The sequence below is a fragment of the Zosterops lateralis genome (genome assembly GCF_965231275.1).
Source record: "Zosterops lateralis genome assembly, chromosome: 3".
Classification (NCBI taxonomy): domain Eukaryota; kingdom Metazoa; phylum Chordata; class Aves; order Passeriformes; family Zosteropidae; genus Zosterops; species Zosterops lateralis.
Genome location: NC_139764.1, coordinates 5,350,302 through 5,370,927, shown reverse-complemented (window position 1 = coordinate 5,370,927; position 20,626 = coordinate 5,350,302). Strand labels below are relative to the sequence as shown.

The 20,626-nt window shown below is 47.4% G+C and overlaps 1 protein-coding gene across 3 annotated transcripts in view; it reads left to right on the top strand.

Moving 5' to 3' along the window:
* Positions 1-18,144, top strand: part of PAK5 (p21 (RAC1) activated kinase 5) — a 94,427-nt gene extending 76,283 nt beyond the window's left edge. For all 3 annotated transcript variants that reach the window (XM_083856342.1, XM_083856340.1, XM_083856341.1), the window contains 5 exons: positions 1,654-1,787; positions 3,659-3,785; positions 12,608-12,733; positions 15,266-15,400; positions 15,971-18,144. In XM_083856342.1, coding sequence (XP_083712468.1) covers positions 1,654-1,787; positions 3,659-3,785; positions 12,608-12,733; positions 15,266-15,400; positions 15,971-16,126 — 678 coding nt within the window. In that variant the 3' untranslated portion in view covers positions 16,127-18,144. The remainder of the gene's footprint in view (positions 1-1,653; positions 1,788-3,658; positions 3,786-12,607; positions 12,734-15,265; positions 15,401-15,970) is intronic.
* The last annotated feature ends 2,482 nt before the right edge of the window (positions 18,145-20,626 follow it).

The window sequence follows — 20,626 nt, the reverse complement described above, 5'->3', positions numbered from 1 at the left end:
AGATCACTTGTAAATATCCTGATCAATACCAAAAACACTACAGGATCCCAAGGAAACCTCCCGTGAGAATGAACCTTTTATTTATATCTTTTGTTTTCTATTCACTATAAGTGTGTCTTCTCTCAGCACATGAGAGATTGATTTCTTTAAAACCTTTAAAAACTTCACATTTTTCAATTACAATATTAAACAGCAAATTTCACCTGGTTCTTCTTTACACAGTGCATGACTGTCCTGGTTATTTGGGCTTGCCTTTGCCTCTGCTGGAGGCTGTGGTGGCTCTAACTGAGCATCTCTTCAACAGTAACATCTTGAAGCATGTCCTACATGCTGTGCCGGACTAAGCTGCTTTCCTGACACGCTCCAGTCGCTGATGTCATCTGAAAATCTCTTGTCAGCTGTGATGAAATCCCTCTGTCTGTGATGAAGCCTTGCCTAGCAGTTCTCTCTCCTGGCTACCATTCTGACACCCCTCAGTACCCGTGGTCATGGGCATTGTCTTGGCTGGGCTGCCCCTACTGTGGTGCCAGTTCTGTGCAGTCCCTTTTAAGGTGTGGGATTTGAGTCATCCCCTGTATCACCAGCAGTGAGAGACTGATGTCTCCAGACACTTTGGGGTGCATTTGTGTGGGGGCAGTGCCCTGCTCCCCATGCCCCCAGAGCCAGTATCCCAGCCTGGCGTGGGTACCAGGCCCTGGCACACTGGGGACAAAGCCCCACAGCTGCCCCTGGAGCCCCAGGCCAGCCCAGAGTGGCCAAATGACTGCAGGGCCGCACCCTGGGGAAGGGCCCAGGAAGGCCAAGGTGTATTTAAGCCAAACAGGAGGCAAGCACATCTTGACCCTACTTTTTCTTAGATTTTCTGAGCTGTGCTGGAACCCAGGGGTTGTGACTATATGTGGCCCTCTCTATATATTTTCTATCTTTCTCTCTTTGATTCTTCTAATTCCCTCTCCTCGGAATTTTTGAGTTAACTTAAAATTGAACTTAAAATTGAATTAAAAGCTTAGAGTTTGCCAAGCTGAATGGGCCGAGTTAATGAGCTTTGAGAAGTTTTTCACATGGATTCAATGTTGCACAAAACCTTTTACCAGAGTTCTCTAATTTTGCTTAAGTTGCCAGTAAAGTTTTTTGTTGTTTGACCTCTTGAGAATTTCCTTTTGGTATTTCTCCAGTATGTCTAACTCAGAGTACACAAAAACCAGTAAACCTTTAGAAAGTTTCTTTGAGTGAGTTTTCTGGGTCCTTACTCCAGCATTCTGTTGAAAATCTGTGCAAAGTACCATTTAATACATGATAAAAATTACTTTGATGTGTTGAGCAATTGATCGAGTCAAAAAAAACATTTGTTGTACTGAAAGCAATTGGCAATAAAAAACAATTAAATAAACAGGTCTGTTCCTGTAGGCTGAAATAAAACAATTATCTACTGTTTATACTCTATCAACTAGAGATTCTCTCTTCCTCCTGATGCATTTATGATGACTGATATTTTTATGTAAATATATTGATTTTGTTTATGCTCTGGCATAAGGATTAGAGAGGATGTGATTCATCGCAGAACCTTTCCTCAGCAGCAGTGAAAAAGAAGGTCAAAACAAGTGTCAGGTAAAGCTTGTAGCATTGCCAGCTGGTCCCTCTGTGCCTCTGCAGGTTGTGATCATGAGGGATTACCACCACGAGAACGTGGTGGACATGTACAACAGTTACCTGGTCGGGGACGAGCTCTGGGTGGTGATGGAGTTCCTGGAGGGCGGCGCTCTGACCGACATTGTCACTCACACCAGGTATGTATGAGAGAGAAAAACGCAAAACTGCATAGCATATACGTACATGGGGATTAGATATCCATGGATTTTATATGTACACATAGCATACATAGCATGCTGGCTTTGCTGCCATCAGTAAGCCAAAATTGCAGATAAACTCCTGTTGAACACCAGCATTTGCTAAACCAAAGGGAAAGAAATACCTGAGAGGGCCTGCTGGTATTTGCTAACACTGTGGGAGGTAGTTTAACAGCAACGCAACTTTTATTCATTACTTCCTAGAATGGCAAAAAAAAAAAAAAAATTCTTTTTTCATATTTGGTGATCTGTATTGTTGGGTTTGCTGTCATAACCATGTCTGTTCTAAGGGTAATTTCTCCTCCAAACCAAGCCTAAAACATGAGGGGGAAAGTATTTTTATATCAGAATATTAATGCTTAATAGTGGAGCACATTCCCATATTTCAGTTAATGTCACACCTTTAAAGTGGCAAATTAGCCAGCACAAGAACTGCAGTGTATGGAACTGCTCTGCCTCTTCTGAGGGCAAACATTAGATTTTACAGCCCTCTTTACATCTGCTCTTTGTTCATCTGCTCCTGATAATCTGCTTCTGATAAGCTGAATTAAATGGGATAGGGAAGAGGGATTCTTTATTTAATTTCTTCCTCTTGAACAAAAGAAAATTAAAATTTCCACACCAAACCACTGGGAGAATACTTAGTGGAGCAAGAACAAAAGCAAGGAATTAGAAATAGAGAAATGTATGTTCTCTCCTCGTTTAATGATGCTCTCAAATCCAGCAAGAGTTATTACATAAGTGTTTTATTTTTTAGTGTTACCTTACCTTGTGTGCTGAAATAAATCACAATATTTCAAGTATTTGCCAAACCATTAAAAGCTCTATCTTAGATGTTTCTGACAGAAGTTGAACAGCAAACAGATGTTCCCAGGACACCACTTCTTAAGAGCTGTCATCTATTTTTTAACTCAAAAACGTCCTTTCTTAATCTTCTAGGGTTTGGGTGGGTTTTTTTTTTTGTTTTATTTTTTTGGGTTTTTTTTTTTTTTGTTTTTTTTTGGGGGGGGGGGGGTTTGTGGTTTTTTGTTTTGTTTTGTTTTGTTTTGGTTTTGGTTTTGGTTTTGGTTTTTTTTGTTTTGTTTTGTTTTGTTTTGTTTTGTGTTTTGTTTTTTTTTTTCATTGCATGACCTTCCCTCAAAGATTTTGCTAAAATACTGCAAATGGCACAGAAAGTTAAAGCAGAAATCTCCACAGGTGTTTTTCTGCTCATGTAGAAGAGATGCTGGGGACAACAGCAAGGGGACAGTGGCACTGGGATGCACAGCCCATCCCAGGCATTGCACTGGAGCTGAGAGGATGACCCCAGAATGGATTTTTTCAGCTGTGCACAGAAATGAGGACTCCTATTTATTTTTCTGCTGAAATACCCAGAATATTTTTATAGAAGACATAAAAGTGCTCTCAAAGAGCTGCAACTCAGGGCCTGATGTTTTGCCTACACAATTAAGGGTGTTTTTCCTCATATTTATTCCAGGCCCGTTTCCATCCCAATAGTGATGTCTGCTTGGCAGGCAGCGAGCTTACTGTAAATAAGGCATTTCCTGATTTCCCAGAGGGAAGCAAGCTACAGCACATGGCACACTCAGCTTTTGTAGTGCTGCAGGGAGACTAACCCAGCCCTTGCTGCAGGGCCCATCCCCACACCTCATCTCCCCTTTTTTGCCAGGAGTAGGACCAGAGATTCATTCCCCTCCCCGCCCTCCCCGAGCCACAGATGTCCTGTATGGTGTGACTGGGAACTCGTGCCTCTCCACATCCCCTTTCCCCATTCTCCCCAGCACTCAGCTGTTTTCCCCTTGCTGTTTTAGGATGAATGAGGAGCAGATCGCCACGGTGTGTCTGTCCGTGCTGAGAGCCCTGTCCTACCTGCACAACCAGGGCGTCATCCACCGCGACATCAAGAGCGACTCCATCCTGCTCACCAGCGACGGCAGGGTGAGCCCCAGGGCCGCCAGGACAATGTTCCTGCACAGTGGCACTGCCTGGGAAAAACAATAATCCAGACATGGGTGTGACCCGCAAATAACTCGTTAGGGGATGTGGATAACTTGTGAGAGAGCTGAATCCAAAAATCACAGGCCTGGCCACAGTGGTGATTGGCATCTGTGCTGCTGGCAGAGTCCCTGGGGAGGGGTTGGAGCCTCAAAGGCAGTGGCAGAGGAAAGCAGGCAGTAAGGGTGGGAAACCAGATCAGGTGGTGGGAGGCCTCCTTTTGGGCTGCACCACTCCTATCCTGATGCCTTTCAAAAAAACACTTCCTTTTTACCACACTTAGCTATCATTTGCTTAGCAGTTTCTGTACATGTGCTCTGCTTCCCCAAGCTAGTTGGGAGGCCCAACATCAATCTATGCAAATAGGAAATAATCAGCATTACTGCTGAAACTCTCCCCAGATGGCAAGAGTAGCTTTCACACTTCCAAGATGCTTGATAAAATCTGTCCCACACTTCATTTACGGTACTTCTCTGGCCTTGTGTTTTTAATGAGCAGGGGGAGAAGGGGACAGAATGCTGCACATGACTTGCTCAGTAAACAAAACATAGTTTGCACACAGAAAAATTAAGGGTTGCTCCAGTGGCCTGACACACCTGTCTAAGGCAAGACCTGGAGGGCTGGACTAAGCCCATGAGCTTTGGTTTGGAACCAGATCCAGACCTGCCCCTTCCAAAAGTAAAGCTCTTTGCTTCCCAGGCCTGGTCTGAGTCTGAAGCCTGTCAATTTGATGCCCACTAACCAAGCGAGAGGGATTTTCTTCCTGCAGCAGTCACAGGCTGCTCCTGTTAATCCTGTCAAGGAAAGAAAATCCCACACGTGTAGGAGTTTTTCAGTTGTGATTTCAGTTCATGTTGCTGAAATAACATCTGATCTGAGCTCAGGATCTGCATACAGTGCCTCATTATACTCATTACTCCAGTCCTTATTATCTGCATTGCAGATTTCTTCATGGCTGTGTTGTGCAATTATCTTTTTTTAGAAAATCATCGTCTTTTATGTACTCGAATGAGCAATAGATAGGCAAAACCTCTTGTGCTCTGTCCTGGGTTGCAGTGTATGATGTACACAAAGTATTTATTCTATCACCATCTTCATGAACTGTTGAAACCAGGTGGGCTAGTGTTTTCCCAAGCCCCCTGCCTCTTCTGCTAATGGCCTTTGGGGTGTCTTCTGTTAATGACCTTTAGAGTGTCTTCTGCTAATGGCCCATTAACGCCTGGCCCATGAGTCACAGGTAACTCCCTCCAGGGGTTATCTCTGTTAATGGGCCATCAAGGACCCACTTCACACTCCTCATGCTATTGTGAGATGCTCTGCCCAGAGGGAGGAGCCAAGCATTCTCACCTGGATATAAGCTGGTATGTGGGACAGTGCAAGAGCACTTATCCACTGGATTCCCCGAGGAGCAGGGCTACCAGACCTTTCTACAGGATCACTGCTTCAGGAAGACCACCTCACCTGGACTGCTTCCACCATCCTGCTCAGGTTGTATTCTGACTCTGTCAGTGATCCTTTGTGTTATTGCATTTATTTTATTTTACTTTTACCTTTTTACCTTTCTTCTTATTAAATGATATCTCTGACTTGGAGCCTCTCATTCATTTTGCTTTCAAACCACAACATTTTTTGGTGCCCAACGTGGGGCAGAGGCACTGAGAAAAGTCAGAACTACAGTTTTGTATTTGAGAAGACACCTGTTTGCTATGATGCTCAACATGCTTACATGTGTCTTATACCCATCTCTCTATATTTTTCCACACAGGGGGATTATCTGCCGGTCTTAATGCTCCTGCGTACACCAGGGTATGGTACTAAAATTGCCTTATTGGTCTATTATGTCCATTGCTTGATAAACTCTGAGGCAATGAACAGCATTCAGAATATATACCCAGTTTTGGATTCGTGTCCTGGTCTAGGATGCTACATCTGGGGCCTCAACAATCTCACTCAGCCCCTGTGGGGAGGAGTAAAGAATGATTTTGTCCAGCTTTTCAGGCATCACACAGCAGTTTTTGAAAATATTGAGTACCCTCTGGATGCCAAGGACAGTATTATGTTATTGTTAGTCCTGCTTTGTCTTCTCTGCACAGCCCTTTGTCTTTTCTGCACCATGCTTAGGATCAAAACACTACCTGGTGTGATACAGCGTGTTCCTAAGGAAGAGGAAGAAGGAAAGAGAAGCAAAGCAACAGCATCAGCGTCTACACAGACTGTCACAGAGGAAAAGGGAACCAAAGACAAGGCAACAGTGTCCTCATCTACACAGACCATCGCAGAGGAGAAAGAAGCCAAAAGTGAATCAACAGTGTCCACGTCTACGCAGACTGTCACAGAGCAGAAAGGAACCAAAGATGCCGTCAGCATCTCCACACAAACCGTCACTGAACCGGAACAACCTAAACTAGTAGCAGTTGCCATCACTCAGAAAAAGAAGTCAAGGAGCAAATCAGTCCGTGTAGTGACTGACGAGGATGCAGCAGGACCTTTGCAGCCAGCAGAAGAAACAGAGATAGAGATTATTACTCGCTCTCTATCCCTGGGTGAGCTGCGTGACCTACGAAGGGAATTCACCCGCCAGACCAACGAGTCCATCCTGACCTGGCTGCTCCACATCTGGGACGCTGCAGCCAATGACACCATTCTGGATGGAATTGAGGCCAGGCAACTGGGATCGCTGTCCCGGGATGTGGTCATTGACCAGGGGATTGGGAAAACCCAAGAACCTCTCAGCCTCTGGCAGCGACTGCTAACAAGTGTGAAAGACAGATACCTTTGTAAAGAAGACCTCCAAGTGCACCAAGGCAAATGGAGCACAATAGAACAAGGTATCCAATGCCTGAGGGAATTGGCTGTACTGGAGATCATTTTTTCAGAAAACGAGAGATTTCCTAAAAACCCAGATGATGTCCAGTGCACATCACGGATGTGGCTGAGACTTGCACGGCTTGGACCAGAGATGCACTCACGTTACTTGGCAACACTGCAGTGGAGGGAAGGTGAGGACAAGGTGGGTGTCTTGGCTAATAAATTAAGAATTTATGAGGACACTGTCACCGCCCCAGTTCGTATCCATGTCTCATCTGTGGAAATGCGACTGGCTGAGCAAGTCCGGAGCTTGATTGAAGAAGGCCATCAGAAATTAAAAGAACTTAAGGAAGAAATTTACCATATCTCACCAGAGCAGACGAGAGTCTCTGCCATTAGGAGCAGGCGTCCCCCAGCCAGGGAGAGAGGATACACACCACGAGGTAACCTCTGGTCTTTTCTTCGAGAGCATGGAGAAGACATGAAGAAGTGGGATGGAAAACCCACCTCCTCCTTAGCAGCCCGAGTACATGAACTGAAAAGAGGAACACGTACCACAAGAAGCCCATCTAGAATCAAGGTTGCCCCAGTCTCTCAGAACTCCAGACGGTACAGGAATGATGATCCTCTTGACTGATCCTCTTGAAGGGACCTCAGAAACATATGTACAGGAGGAGAACAATATATGCCATGACCAGGAATAGGGGGGCCATGCCTCTAGCCAGGAAGAGGAAAGGGATAATCGGATCTACTGGACTGTGTGGATCCGATGGCCTGGCACATCTGACCCACAAAAATATACGGCGTTGGTTGACACTGGGGCCCAATGTACCATGATGCCATCGAGGTATGTAGGAACAGAATCCATCTCTATTTCTGGGGTGACAGGAGGGTCCCAGGAACTGACTGTATTAGAGGCTGAAGTGAGTTTAACTGAGAACGAGTGGCAAAAACACCCCATCGCGACTGGCCCAGAGGCCCCATGCATTCTCGGCATAGACTATCTCAGGTATGGATATTTCAAAGACCCGAAGGAATATCGCTGGGCTTTTGGGATAGCTGCAGTTGAGAAAGAAAACATCAGACAGTTGAATACTTTGCCTGGTCTCTCAGATGACCCCTCTGCTGTGGGACTGCTCAGAGTCGAAGAACAGCAGGTACCAACTGCCACAACAGTACACCGCCGCCAATACCGCACTGACAGAGACTCTGTGATTCCCATACGTGAGATGATTCGTACACTGGAGAGCCAAGGGATGGTCAGTAAGACTCATTCACCTTTCAACAGCCCATTATGGCCTGTGTGTAAGTCCAGTGGAGAATGGAGACTGACAGTGGATTACTGTGCTCTGAATGAAGTCACGCCACCACTGAGCGCTGCCGTACCAGACATGTTAGAGCTTCAATATGAGCTGGAGTCCAAGGCAGCAAAGTGGTATGCGACCATTGATATTGCCAATGCCTTCTTCTCCATTCCTTTGGCAGCACAGTGCAGGCCCCAGTTTGCTTTCACCTGGAGGGGCGTGCAGTACACCTGGAACCGACTGCCCCAGGGGTGGAAACACAGCCCCACCATCTGCCATGGGCTGATCCAGGCTACACTGGAGAAGGGTGAGTCTCCGGAACATCTGCAGTACATCGACGACATCATCGTATGGGGGAACACCCCAGGGGAGGTCTTTGAGAAAGGAGAGAAGATTATCCAAATTCTGTTGAAAGCTGGTTTTGCCATTAAACGAAGTAAGGTTAAGGGACCGGCTCAAGAAATCCAGTTCCTGGGAGTCAAGTGGCAAGATGGACGTCGCCAAATCCCCACAGAGATAATAAACAAGATCACTGCCATGTCCCCACCTACCAACAAGAAGGAAACACAAGCTTTCCGAGGTGCCATAGGCTTCTGGAGGATGCACATTCCTGAGTACAGTCAGATCGTGAGCCCTCTCTATCTGGTTACCCGCAAGAAGAACGATTTCCACTGGGGCCCTGAACAGCAACAAGCCTTTGTTCAGATCAAACAAGAGATTGCTCACGCTGTAACCCTTGGCCCAGTCACGACGGGACCAGATGTGAAGAATGTGCTTTACTCTGCAGCCGGGAACAACGGTCTGTCTTTGAGCCTGTGGCAGAAGGTGCCTGGGGAGACTCGAGGCCGACCATTGGGATTCTGGAGCCGAAGTTACAGAGGCTCCGAAGCCAACTACACTCCCACAGAGAAGGAGATCTTGGCTGCCTATGAAGGAGTTCAAGCTGCCTCAGAAGTGATTGGCACTGAAACACAGCTGCTTCTGGCACCCCGATTACCAGTGCTGGGGTGGATGTTTAAAGGAAAGGTTCCCTCCACACATCACGCCACTGACACCACATGGAGCAAATGGATTGCTCTCATCACACAGCGCGCCCGTATTGGAAACCCAAATCGCCCTGGGATTCTAGAAGTTATAACAAACTGGCCAGAAGGTGAGAATTTTGGATTATCGTCTGAAGAAGAAGAAAAGCAAGTAACACGTGCTGAGGAAGCCCCACCATATAATGAGCTATCAGAAACTGAAAGACAATACGCTCTCTTCACTGATGGCTCCTGTTGAATTGTAGGCGCTAACCGGAAATGGAAAGCTGCAGTTTGGAGCCCCACACAACAAGTTGCACAGGCTACCGAGGGACAAGGTGGGTCGAGTCAGGTTGCAGAGCTTAAAGCTGTCCAGCTGGCTTTGGATATTGCTGAACGAGAGAAATGGCTGAGGCTCTATCTCTACACTGACTCATGGATGGTAGCTAATGCTCTGTGGGGATGGCTGAATCGCTGGAAAAAGGCCAACTGGCAGCGCAGAGAAAAACCCATCTGGGCCGTTGACATTTGGCAGGACATCGCTGCCCAAGTAGAGAGACTGACCGTGAAGGTTCGATACGTGGACGCACACGTACCCAAGAGCCGGGCTAATGAGGAGCATCGCAACAACGAACAGGTGGACAAAGCTGCCAAGGTGAAAGTATCACAGGTGGATCTGGACTGGCAGCACAAGGGAGAACTGTTCTTAGCTCATTGGGCCCATGATGCCTCTGGTCATCAAGGAAGAAATGCGACATACCGATGGGCCCGTGACCGAGGGGTGGACCTTACTATGAACAGCATCTCCCAGGTCATCCACAACTGTGAGACCTGCGCTGCAATCAAACAGGCCAAGCGAGTGAAGCCTCTGTGGTATGGTGGACGATGGCTGAAGTACAGGTATGGCGAAGCCTGGCAAATTGACTACATCACCCTTCCCCAAACCCACCAAGGAAAGCGCTACGTGCTGACCATGGTGGAAGCCACCACTGGATGGCTGGATACCTACCCTGTGCCTCATGCCACTGCCCAGAACACCGTCCTGGGCCTGGAAAAACAAGTCCTGTGGAGACACGGCACCCCTGAGAGAATTGAGTCGGACAATGGGACCCATTTCAAAAACAGCCTTATAAACACCTGGGCCAGAGAACGTGGTATTGAATGGATATATCACATTCCTTATCACGCACCAGCTGCCGGAAAAGTTGAACGGTGCAATGGACTACTAAAGACTACCCTCACGGCACTTGGCGAGGGGACCTTCAAGAACTGGGAAATGAACTTAGCAAAAGCTACCTGGATGGTCAACACCCAAAGGTCTATTAATCAAGGTGGTCCTGCCCAGTCTGAGCCCTTGCACACAGTGGATGGAGATAAAGTCCCTGCAGTACATATGAAAGGCATTTTAGGGAAGACTGTTTGGATTAATCCCGCCTCAGGAAAAGGCAGACCCATCCGTGGGATTGTCTTTGCTCAAGGACCTGGTCACACTTGCTGGGTAATGCAGAAAGATGGGGAAACCCATTGTGTACCACAGGGAGACTTAATTTTAAGTGAGAACAGTGTGTAACATTTTATTCTCTATGTATATGCATATCTTTGTAAGAATGAATTGATTTGGATATGATGTAGATGGTAATAGAATAAGGGGTGGATTATGTCCTGGGTTGCAGTGTAGGATGTACACGAAGTATTTATTCTATCACCATCTTCATGAACTGTTGAAACCAGGTGGGCTAGTGTTTTCCCAAGCCCCCTGCCTCTTCTGCTAATGGCCTTTGGGGTGTCTTCTGCTAATGACCTTTGGGGTGTCTTCTGCTAATGACCTTTGGAGTGTCTTCTGCTAATGGCCCATTAACGCCTGGCCCATGAGTCACAGGTAACTCCCTCCAGGGGTTATCTCTGTTAATGGGCCATCAAGGACCCACTTCACACTCCTCATGCTATTGTGAGATGCTCTGCCCAGGGGGAGGAGCCAAGCATTCTCACCTGGATATAAGCTGGTATGTGGGACAGTGCAAGAGCACTTATCCACTGGATTCCCCGAGGAGCAGGGCTACCAGACCTTTCTACAGGATCACTACTTCAGGAAGACCACCTCACCTGGACTGCTTCCACCATCCTGCTCAGGTTGTATTCTGACTCTGTCAGTGATCCTTTGTGTTATTGCATTTATTTTATTTTACTTTTACCTTTTTACCTTCTTATTAAATGATATCTCTGACTTGGAGCCTCTCATTCATTTTGCTTTCAAACCACAACATGCTCCTACAAAAGAAGATTGGGCTCTGCTTCCAAAATATGCATTATTTCTTCCATTCTTCATCCTGTAAACTGAAAAATACGTTTAGCGTGGAGGACTCGGCTATTATTGGCTTTGTTTTAGAAATACCAACAATCATTTCATAATTCTGTTAAAAATAATACCCATAACTTTAAAAAAAAGTAATGTCTGTGCTGAATCCAAAAGAAAACAAGTGAGTGCTGACAATATGTATAAACAATGCAGGGATTTATGCAGCTTCCCCCTCCAATTTTCCTGGGGCTGTTTGGGCTCACTTTATATCCCCAGAGACGGAGTACTTGGTGGGATACACAGCCTGTGGATCTTGGGCATAGGTCACCATTGAACTCCAGTGATGGAGGTTAGGAGAATGTCCAGGAAAATCCCTTTGAGAGCTTCCAGGCCTCCAAATAAATACTTGGAGGGTTAAAAAAATATTTTAGCCTTAAGGAACAAGCTGTTTCTGGAAGGGGGTGATGCCACCAACCCTCAGACCAGCTTGTTGTGGTTAGAGTTTTCACCTTGGCATTGTACAGTGACAGGGAGGGAGGAGGTGATAATTTTCCATAATTTTTGTTGTTAAAAAAAAAAAACGTCATAGAAGTGTGAGCCAGGCACATGATGCAGCAAGAGCTGCTCTCCGGAGTGCTTGTGTATCCCATTATTTCTATTTCAGGTCACTGCCACAGCAACTCAAGGACAGTACTAATTCCTGAGTTCCCAAGCAAAGGGAACAGGTTAACTCTTTGGCAAGGAGTCTCCCTGCCTTCTCCAGCTTAGCTCTCCTGCTGCATAAAGATGGCAGCTTCTTCAGTGATAGTCCACAGTGTGAAGTCCTGGGCATGAGGAACCATTGGAAGGGGTTTTATTTTCTGTGGGTGATAAAAAGGAACGGGCTAATGTCAGTTGTTTCCCACATTTTCTGGCAGAGATTGTACAAGCTGGTACTAACCACAGGAGGGGTGTGTGTCACTTGGAATATGTATATTACTGGGTAATACACATGCATAGCCACAAACATGGGGGTTCTGTTTGGAATATTTTTTTCCATCTATTTTTAAGTGTTATAATCCATTTATCACCTCCACATCCTTTGCTGGTGGAGAGGCAATGGGCTGTGACAGATGAAATCAGGAATGAGCACCACTACCACTCTCCTACATCTCCCCTTCATTTTAATGAGCTGTGTGTTCCTGTGCTTCCATCTCCAGACACTCCCCCAGAGCTGGGCTGCTGTCCTGTCCAAAGAAAATGCTGCAGCTCCATCCCTGTCACTGCAGCTGCAGGTGCGCCTTGGAGGAGTTTGTCCTGTTACTCAAGAGGGGCTTTCACTTCTTCTTTTCACAGATAAAATTGTCCGACTTCGGGTTCTGTGCCCAAGTGTCAAAGGAGGTCCCCAGGAGGAAATCCCTGGTTGGGACACCGTACTGGATGGCACCGGAGGTGATATCCCGCCTGCCCTACGGCACCGAGGTGAGCGCAGCAGGCACTGCAGGGGCATGTCCCAACTCCCTGGGGCACTGAGGTCAGCACAGCAGGCACTGCTGGAGGGGATGTCCCAGCTCCCTGGGGCACTGAGGTGAGCACATTGGGCACTGCAGGGGCATGTCCCAACTCCCTGGGGCACTGAGGTGAGTACAGCAGGCACTGCAGGGGGATGTCCCAACTCCCTGGGGCACTGAGGTGAGCACAGCAGGCACTGCAGGAGGATGTCCCAACTCCCTGGGGCACTGAGGTGAGCACACTGGCCACTGCTGGAGGGGATGTCCCAACTCCCTGGGACACTGAGGTGAGCACAGCAGGCACTCCAGAGGGTGTCCCAACTCCCTGGGGCACTGAGGTGAGCACATTGGGCACTGCAGGAGGGCATGTCCCAACTCCCTGGGGCACTGAGGTGAGCACATTGGGCACTGCAGGAGGGCATTCCCAACTCCCTGGGGCACTGAGGTGAGCACAGCAGGCACTGCTGAAGGGGATGTCCCAACTCCCTGGGGCACTGAGGTGAGCACAGCAGGCACTGCAGGGGGATGTCCCAACTCCCTGGGGCACTGAGGTGAGCACAGCAGGCACTGCAGGGGAGGATGTCCCAACCCTATGGAGCTCTGTCAGAGCTGTGCAGTTCAGAAGCATTTGCTCATCTATGCTAAACAGCAGCAATTACGTTTGCCCCAGAGTGCTGCAGCCTGCCTGGTTTGAAAGTATTTCCCCAAAATGAAGTTATTAAATAACAACTCCATTTAGTACTCTAGCCGTGTAATGCTTTTCTATATTTTGGCTTGGGGTGCTGTAGTAAAGGAAACTGGGTTCATTTGCACGTTGTGAAAGGCCCTTTGCTGCTCTTTACTATGAAGCCTGTGGTCTGGAGCTGGAGTCACAGGTGTGCACACCTGCATGTGCCAAAACAGCAGCCACCTCACACGCCCCTCCTGCACAGCCCCATCCCAGCCCCTGTATTTGCACAGGGCCACTGCTTTCATCCAGCCAAAGCCTGCCATTCCTTTCCTCTGGAGGAGTTCCAGTGGAAGCACGGGTCCTGTAGGGTCCCAAACTCAGGCCCAGCTGGGTGGGTTGCATTGCCACCCTCTGTGGTTGAGGATTGGCCTCCACATGGGCTCATTCCTTGCAGTCATTGCTGTCATCAGTTGAGAGAAAAGGGCAGGAAAAGCACCTCTGTGGGAGCTGTTTCAAGCACTGCCAGATGTTCTGAGAAAGGCAACACACAAGTTTTTACTGGAACCCTTCAGAGGAGCCCAGCAAGGTGGGGGGACCTGGCAGCTCTGCAGTGCCATACCCCATCCATCAGGCAGCTGTGAGTCACAACAGCCTGGGAAGAGCAATCCCTGTGCCGAGCTCAGCCCTGACAGTGACTCACACCTCCCCAGGGGGACAGGGCTGCCTCTGCTCCTCCCTCAGCGTGGGGACAGAACTGCTGCCTGAGAGTGCTGAGAGGAGCAGCTGCAGAGCTCGACCCTGCCAGCAGACAGAGCCAGGGACATGGGTGTGTTTGCCCACAGGTGCACATAGACATACCTGTATAGAATAGAGATATCTAGAAATGCAGATATACACAGGGAAGGGGAGATGAGCTGAGCAGGAGCTGCTCCATCCTCACACTGGTTTGGCATGGCACACTAAGAGCACCCTGCAGGCACTGCTCTCTACCCAGGATCTGTGCTGTTGTAGAAGACATTCCAGAGATAATAGCATCAACTATTATTAGCTCATTAATAGCTTAGGGGGATTATAAAGTGGCTGAACTTAGGGCTACATTAAGTTTCCCCACTAGAAGGGAAAGGGGAAAAAAGGGATTTAAGCTAAAGGATAGTGTTGGCAAAAGAGCAAAAGCAGAATGAACTGGCTCTGGCTGTATTTGGGCTGGTAAATGACAGGAATTACAGCCATCAGAGGGTTGGGATTCTGGAGCAGTTCTGCAGCCAGGACTAAGAAAAAAAAATTTTTTTTGAGCTGGAGCTGAATCACTTTCCACGTGTCTTACATAATGTGCTACCTGTGCTGGCTGTTAACAAGCCTGAGTGTAGTGAGTGCTTGTGTTTGCCTTGGGGTCTTGAATGGAGTTCCCGTAGTCTTTAAGCTTCAGGGGAATGGAGTAAGTGATTTCACAGCAGCTGAAGTGTACCCTGCTCTCCAGCAGCTGCAGAGCCAGCCTGGAGTTGGCATTCAGTGGGTGCAAATCAGTGCAGCTGGAATGGGCAGCAGGACACAGCCTCTCCAAGGCATGGAGCTTCCAGTGAGCAGCACCTAAACCAGCTACAGACCCAGGTTTGTAAGCCCCTGCTAATCTGTTTTGTCAAGGCACTCACAGCTCAGAAGAAAAATCATGGTTGGCTGGTTAGGAAAGAAAGATGGATGGTGCCAGCTCTCACACTGCTGGCTCAGGCTGGCAGCAGGCAGCAGCATGAGCCAGCTCCGGGGTCTGCACTGTCCCCAGTGCTGTGGAGGTCCCCACAGTGTCAGCAGTGCTCATGAGCCCCGTGTGTGTTGCAGGTGGACATCTGGTCCCTGGGCATCATGGTGATCGAGATGATCGATGGGGAGCCGCCCTACTTCAACGAGCCGCCACTGCAGGCCATGCGCCGCATCCGGGACAACCTCCCGCCCCGCGTGAAGGACGTGCACAAGGTCAGCCTGCCCCAGGGGTCACTAACACTGTGGGCACACCCTGCATGCCCAAATGGTAACTTATATCTCTAAGGGGCCACCTGGAGCCGTGCGTCCTACACAGGACTGCTGTGGAGTGGAGGTGAGGCCATCAGTCACAACCTTGTTTGTGCCTAACCCTGGCACTGCTTTTGCAGCCAGTGATGGCAAAAGGAGCTGAGCACAGCCTCAGGTTCTCTGTGCTTCCCACCCTACCCAAGGATCAGAGCAGCTCAGCTCACTGGCCCTGCTGCAGGTGGGTTGGTATATCTGTGTGAGGTGCCAAAGCCTTTGGGCAGTTCCCAGTTTGGGTGTATTTCCATCAGACCTGGACCCTCAGCCTACCTTAATGCTCTTCTGCACCCCAGTGATACCCAAATACTTCAAATATCAGCTGCACAGCAAAGACCCACAGCCCTTCAGCTCAGCACAGCTGTTGCAATAGGGAAGATCCGAGTGGCCCTTGCCTTCCCAAGAAAACAGCATGCACAGAGCCAGCACAGCTGGAATTGGCTGGTTTTGTCCTCCCCTAATGCCATTGTGGTGTTTCAGGTCTCCTCGGTCCTCCGGGGCTTCCTGGACTCAATGCTGGTGCGGGAGCCCTCACAGAGAGCCACGGCACAGGAACTGCTGAGACACCCCTTCCTCAAACTGGCTGGGCCCCCCTCCTGCATCGTGCCCCTCATGAGGCAGCACAGGCATCGCTGAGGCTTTTTGGGAAGAGGTCAGTGCAGAGCCTGGCTCACGGCTTGTGGGAATGCCAGCGGCTGTGCGGGCTCTGCAGGCAGGGAGGAGGAAAAGCTTGTGAAGGAAAGCAGCCCCGTGGAAATCCTGTGGTGTACAGAGAACCCCAAAGGCCAGGCCGTGCTCTCTGTGCCTCCCGGCGTGCCAGGGACAGGGAGCAATCCCGGCCACGCTCCGGCGCTCCCAGCACTGCTGTCTGCTGGGCCAGCCAGGCTGAAGGCACCAAATGCCAACGGTGGAAAGGTAATTTAGCAGAGGAGAGCACAGCCAGAGTTAAACACCTAAACTTTACTGCAGGATACGGCACTTCTGTTTCACAAGAACACTTTTCTGACAAAACAAAGCACTTTTTATCTTGGTCAGAGCAGCGCAATGTATTTTGCAACGAGTTTGTAATTTTCTGTACAGTACGTTTTGATAACTTGCAGTACTTTGTCATGTAACTGTTGTGTTAGTTGAAGTAATAAGTGTAACTTAGCGAGAATTTGAGAAGATGAAGTTTCCTACTTTTTATAACCCTTTTGAAAACAGGAGAACAAAAAAAAGAAAAAAAAAGAAACCACAACCACCTTTAGGAAGTTGTAAGGTTTTGCAGATTTCCCATGGGGTGAGGAGAGGGCTCATCCCACCCTTATGGCAGCTGGAAGAGCCAAGGATAGCTGATGCTGGCAGGAGCACCTGGCTTGGGGCACTTGGTGACAGTGGCAGCCCCAGCTTTGCTGAGGGCCAGCCATGGTCAGGGTCTCCCTTTCCCCCCTCCCAGCCTCGGCCCCAGGGGTCTCCCGGGCTGGGGCCATCCCTCCCTTTTTATGCCACCACAGAAGCCTCCAGCATTTCTGTCACGCTCTGGCAGTGGAGAGGGAGGGCAGGAACTTCTGCTCCCAGACCAGAGGGATCCCTGGAGCTCAGGCAGAGCCATGGGGTGGGATGGCTTGGGATGTGCTGCCAGGTGTTTGCCATAGAGGAGAAGTCGTGCTGCTGTCTAGACCTTTCTGAATGTTGATGCAACAGTTGACTACTGCAGTACAATTTTGTGTTATTTGGTGGATGACTTTGCATGTTAACTGTAGGCCTAAATAGATTTGCCTTTAAAAATTTTAGAAGTGCTTCATAATTATTTCAATGAGAAACTAATTTTATTTATAAATGATTAGTTGTTTTTAATTACCTATAATACAAAAGCCATGTTTTTCAAGTTTGTTTTTTTTTCTTACTGACCTCATTTTATGGTATCTTTCAGAACCACAAAGCCAACTTTGTGAAAACACAGTTTTTTTCTTACTATGGAATTTCATAGTTAATAAATTAGTTGTTATTTATTGTAGTAAATTATAACCAGACATCTAAACCTGGCAGGAGCTGTTGCTTAAAGATCTTCCTCTGGGAGAAAAGAGTTGCCAATAGTAAAGAAGCTCCTTTAGTTCTGCCCTTAAAGAATCTTTGGAGGGAGATAAGCAATTAAAAACAAAAAAAGTAAGAAAAAAGGAGATAAGGATGATCTGGAACATGGAACAGCTGTTGTTACATCAGTGTCTTATCCCCACTGCTCTCTCTCCCTACCCCTGTTTGCACATTTGAAGAAGACACTGAAGAAAACGTGTTTGGCTCCCGCTGCCCCAGCGCCCAGAGCACCCACAGCCTCCCAGGGCTCTCTTTTGTAGGCTTGACAACTCAGGAAACCAGGCTGCACCAGTTCAGGCAACGGCACAACTTAGTACTAGCCACAAATTACCTTTTTTAACCATCTTTGAATTTAAAAAAAGGGGGTTGGTGGGAGTTTTTTCTTCAATATTCAGCACATTTTAGGCTGTACAAATGAAGAATTTTCTGCAACTTTCTTATCATTAGATACTTTAAACAGTGTTCATCAAGTTTACTGAGAGTTTTGTCGATTTCAAAGGATTTTTTTTGTGAACACCAGCTACTGGTGAGACAATGCACATGCAAGTTAAATAAATTCATTAATAAACGCTTTAAGTTTCGGTGTTGTGGCTTTTTCCTTCATGCCTTTTCTCTGCTTTATAGATTTGACTCAGTCCCACAGTACTGGACCAAGCAGATAACAAAGAAAAAAGTGCTTGTATATACACAAGATACACATGTGTACAATACACATACATATATATAAATAGCAATAGTGATTTATAGAGCCGCCCCAAGTGATTTCTAAGTGTCAGTGCATTTCCACCTTCCTTTCTCTGCCCCCTAAATAATTCCTTTCTTCTTTTGCCTCACACATCCCAGATTTTTAGCTCACAGCTGTTGATCTCTCACACCTACTGCTGGCAATTCCTCCCAGTTTCCCCAGCAGCACCAGTCAGCTGATGAATCTACAATGTTATTTGCTATTTTCAAATCTTAAAAATGAGGATTTCTATTATTTTTGGTATCTGTAGTAAATACTGAAATGAAATACAATGAAAAATGAAATACATCAAAAAAATGTAATGTTATCAGCTAAAAACAAGTAAGGCTTGTGAAGAGCATCCATTCACTCAGCAGCCAAGGCTGTGCTCCAGGTATGGTGGGATATTCCAGTGAAATTATTCCCACCTGTCACTAAGGAATGATGGCTTTTTCCGAGCTCTGTTCTAAAACTACTCCTAATCATAGCAGCAGAGGCCAGGACATTTACTGGCTATGTCAGCCCCCTCCTCAGCAACACATCCATAATTTATAATTAAAGTTCTAATCACAAGTACTCTGTCATTAGCAGCTGCTTTAGTAAGTGCTTAATTATTACAGGTCCTCACAGAGCTCAGTAGGGCGATAAGGTGTATTTATCCTCCTCCTACTGCTGTGTTCATAAACATCTAAAAAGCAAAGCTTTCAATTTGCAGCTCACCCATAAAAAGCCATCAATAAAGCTAAATACAAAATTAAATCACAACAAAGTGCGGCCATCCTCAAGATGCTGCTGCAGTTTGACAGGCAGGAGGGAAGCTGGACGTAATCTCTTGCATAAATAATTTTTCATAAATAGGCTTGAAAAGCTTAAAGCAATGGCGAATTCACATCAATTTTAGTAAATAGGAACAAAAGGATGGAGAGAACTAAAAGATTTTAAAGGTTTTAACCCAAAACCTTAAATAACTTTTTTTTTTCAACCAAACTGCATCAGTCTGGGACACAAATTGTCACTGAGGTGAAATTATTATTTCTTTTTCCTTCCCTAAAAAGCAAAAACATTTTAGTCCAACAAAAATATTTTCTATCAGTTTAGAAAATCAAGAAATAATTATTGCATTCCTGGGACTCTGTTCCTAATAGTTTACAGACACACTTGCCCCCTGAAGGTGATGCCAAGTGCTTCCTAAGGAAAACCCTCGCCTGACATGAAAAGCAGCAGCAGTCCTTCAGGCAGGCAGAGGAGCTGCATCAGCTTTTGGGGGGCTTTGCCCCCATCCCATGGCCATTGCTACCACCTCAGTGCTCTGGGGTCAGGCAGGGACAGTCCCAGTGAGTGCCCTGACAGGATCAGTGCAGGGTGAATTAAAAACAGCTCACAGAGGCCACCACAGATCGGCCTTTTTTCCAGCTTAAATCCACACAGATGTTAGGGAGCACCTCCTTGTTACAGCAGGCAGGTCTCACTCACGGGGTGCAACACCAAGGGAGTGGAGCCCAGCAGCAGCTTTACCTGGACAAGGCAGAGCCACCTCCCAGAGCAGCCTGGGGACGGTGTCCCCAGCCACTGCCTCTCCTGTACTGACACTCAGCACCTCAGCCAGCCCCAGGATCTGCTGCCTTCAGCAGCTCCATGTGAACTCCCTGAACTTCCCCCTCTGCCAAGGGAGGAAGCCAGCCAGGTGGGAATGTCCTCTGAGCGACTGGGATGGCTCCAGTGGGGCTCCCATCATTCCCACAGCCCCTTAGTCAGAATGGCCTATCCAGGAGACAAATGGCAGTGGAGGGGCTCCTCTGGCATCTGCAGCTCAGCTGTTGGCTTCCTTTTTGTATTTTATTATTCTTTGGGATGTCACAGTCGCAGATGTGCCAGGCTGATGGGAGCTGGCTGGGACAGCCTTTCTGGCCTCAGGGCAGACAAGGGTGACGCAGGACAAAGCTCCTCTCTATTAAGGATGAACCTTTAACCCTTTAAACCCTCCTGCTACCTCTGGCTTTTTTCTAATTGCCTCTGAAAGAACCTTTTGTTTTCTTTTTTAATTATCAGCTTATTGTAGGCAGTGACACTTGGTCAGTCTAAAGCTCACCCAGGACCCTTTCACTGGAGTTCTAAAGGAAAAAGGCAAAGCCACAATCATTCTTAGTGCCATAATTTTGCTTTTTGCATCCAAATGAGAAAACAGCCAAGTAGAGCATAGCAATGAGACCAGGAATAAGGCAGGACTAAAGGAAGGCTTTATGCTGCAGCCATCTTCATCAAAAAAACCCATAAATTTCAAAGGAGACTACAGCATTAAAGAACAGTTAGGTTTCTTCTCTTGTCATTTTCCAACATTG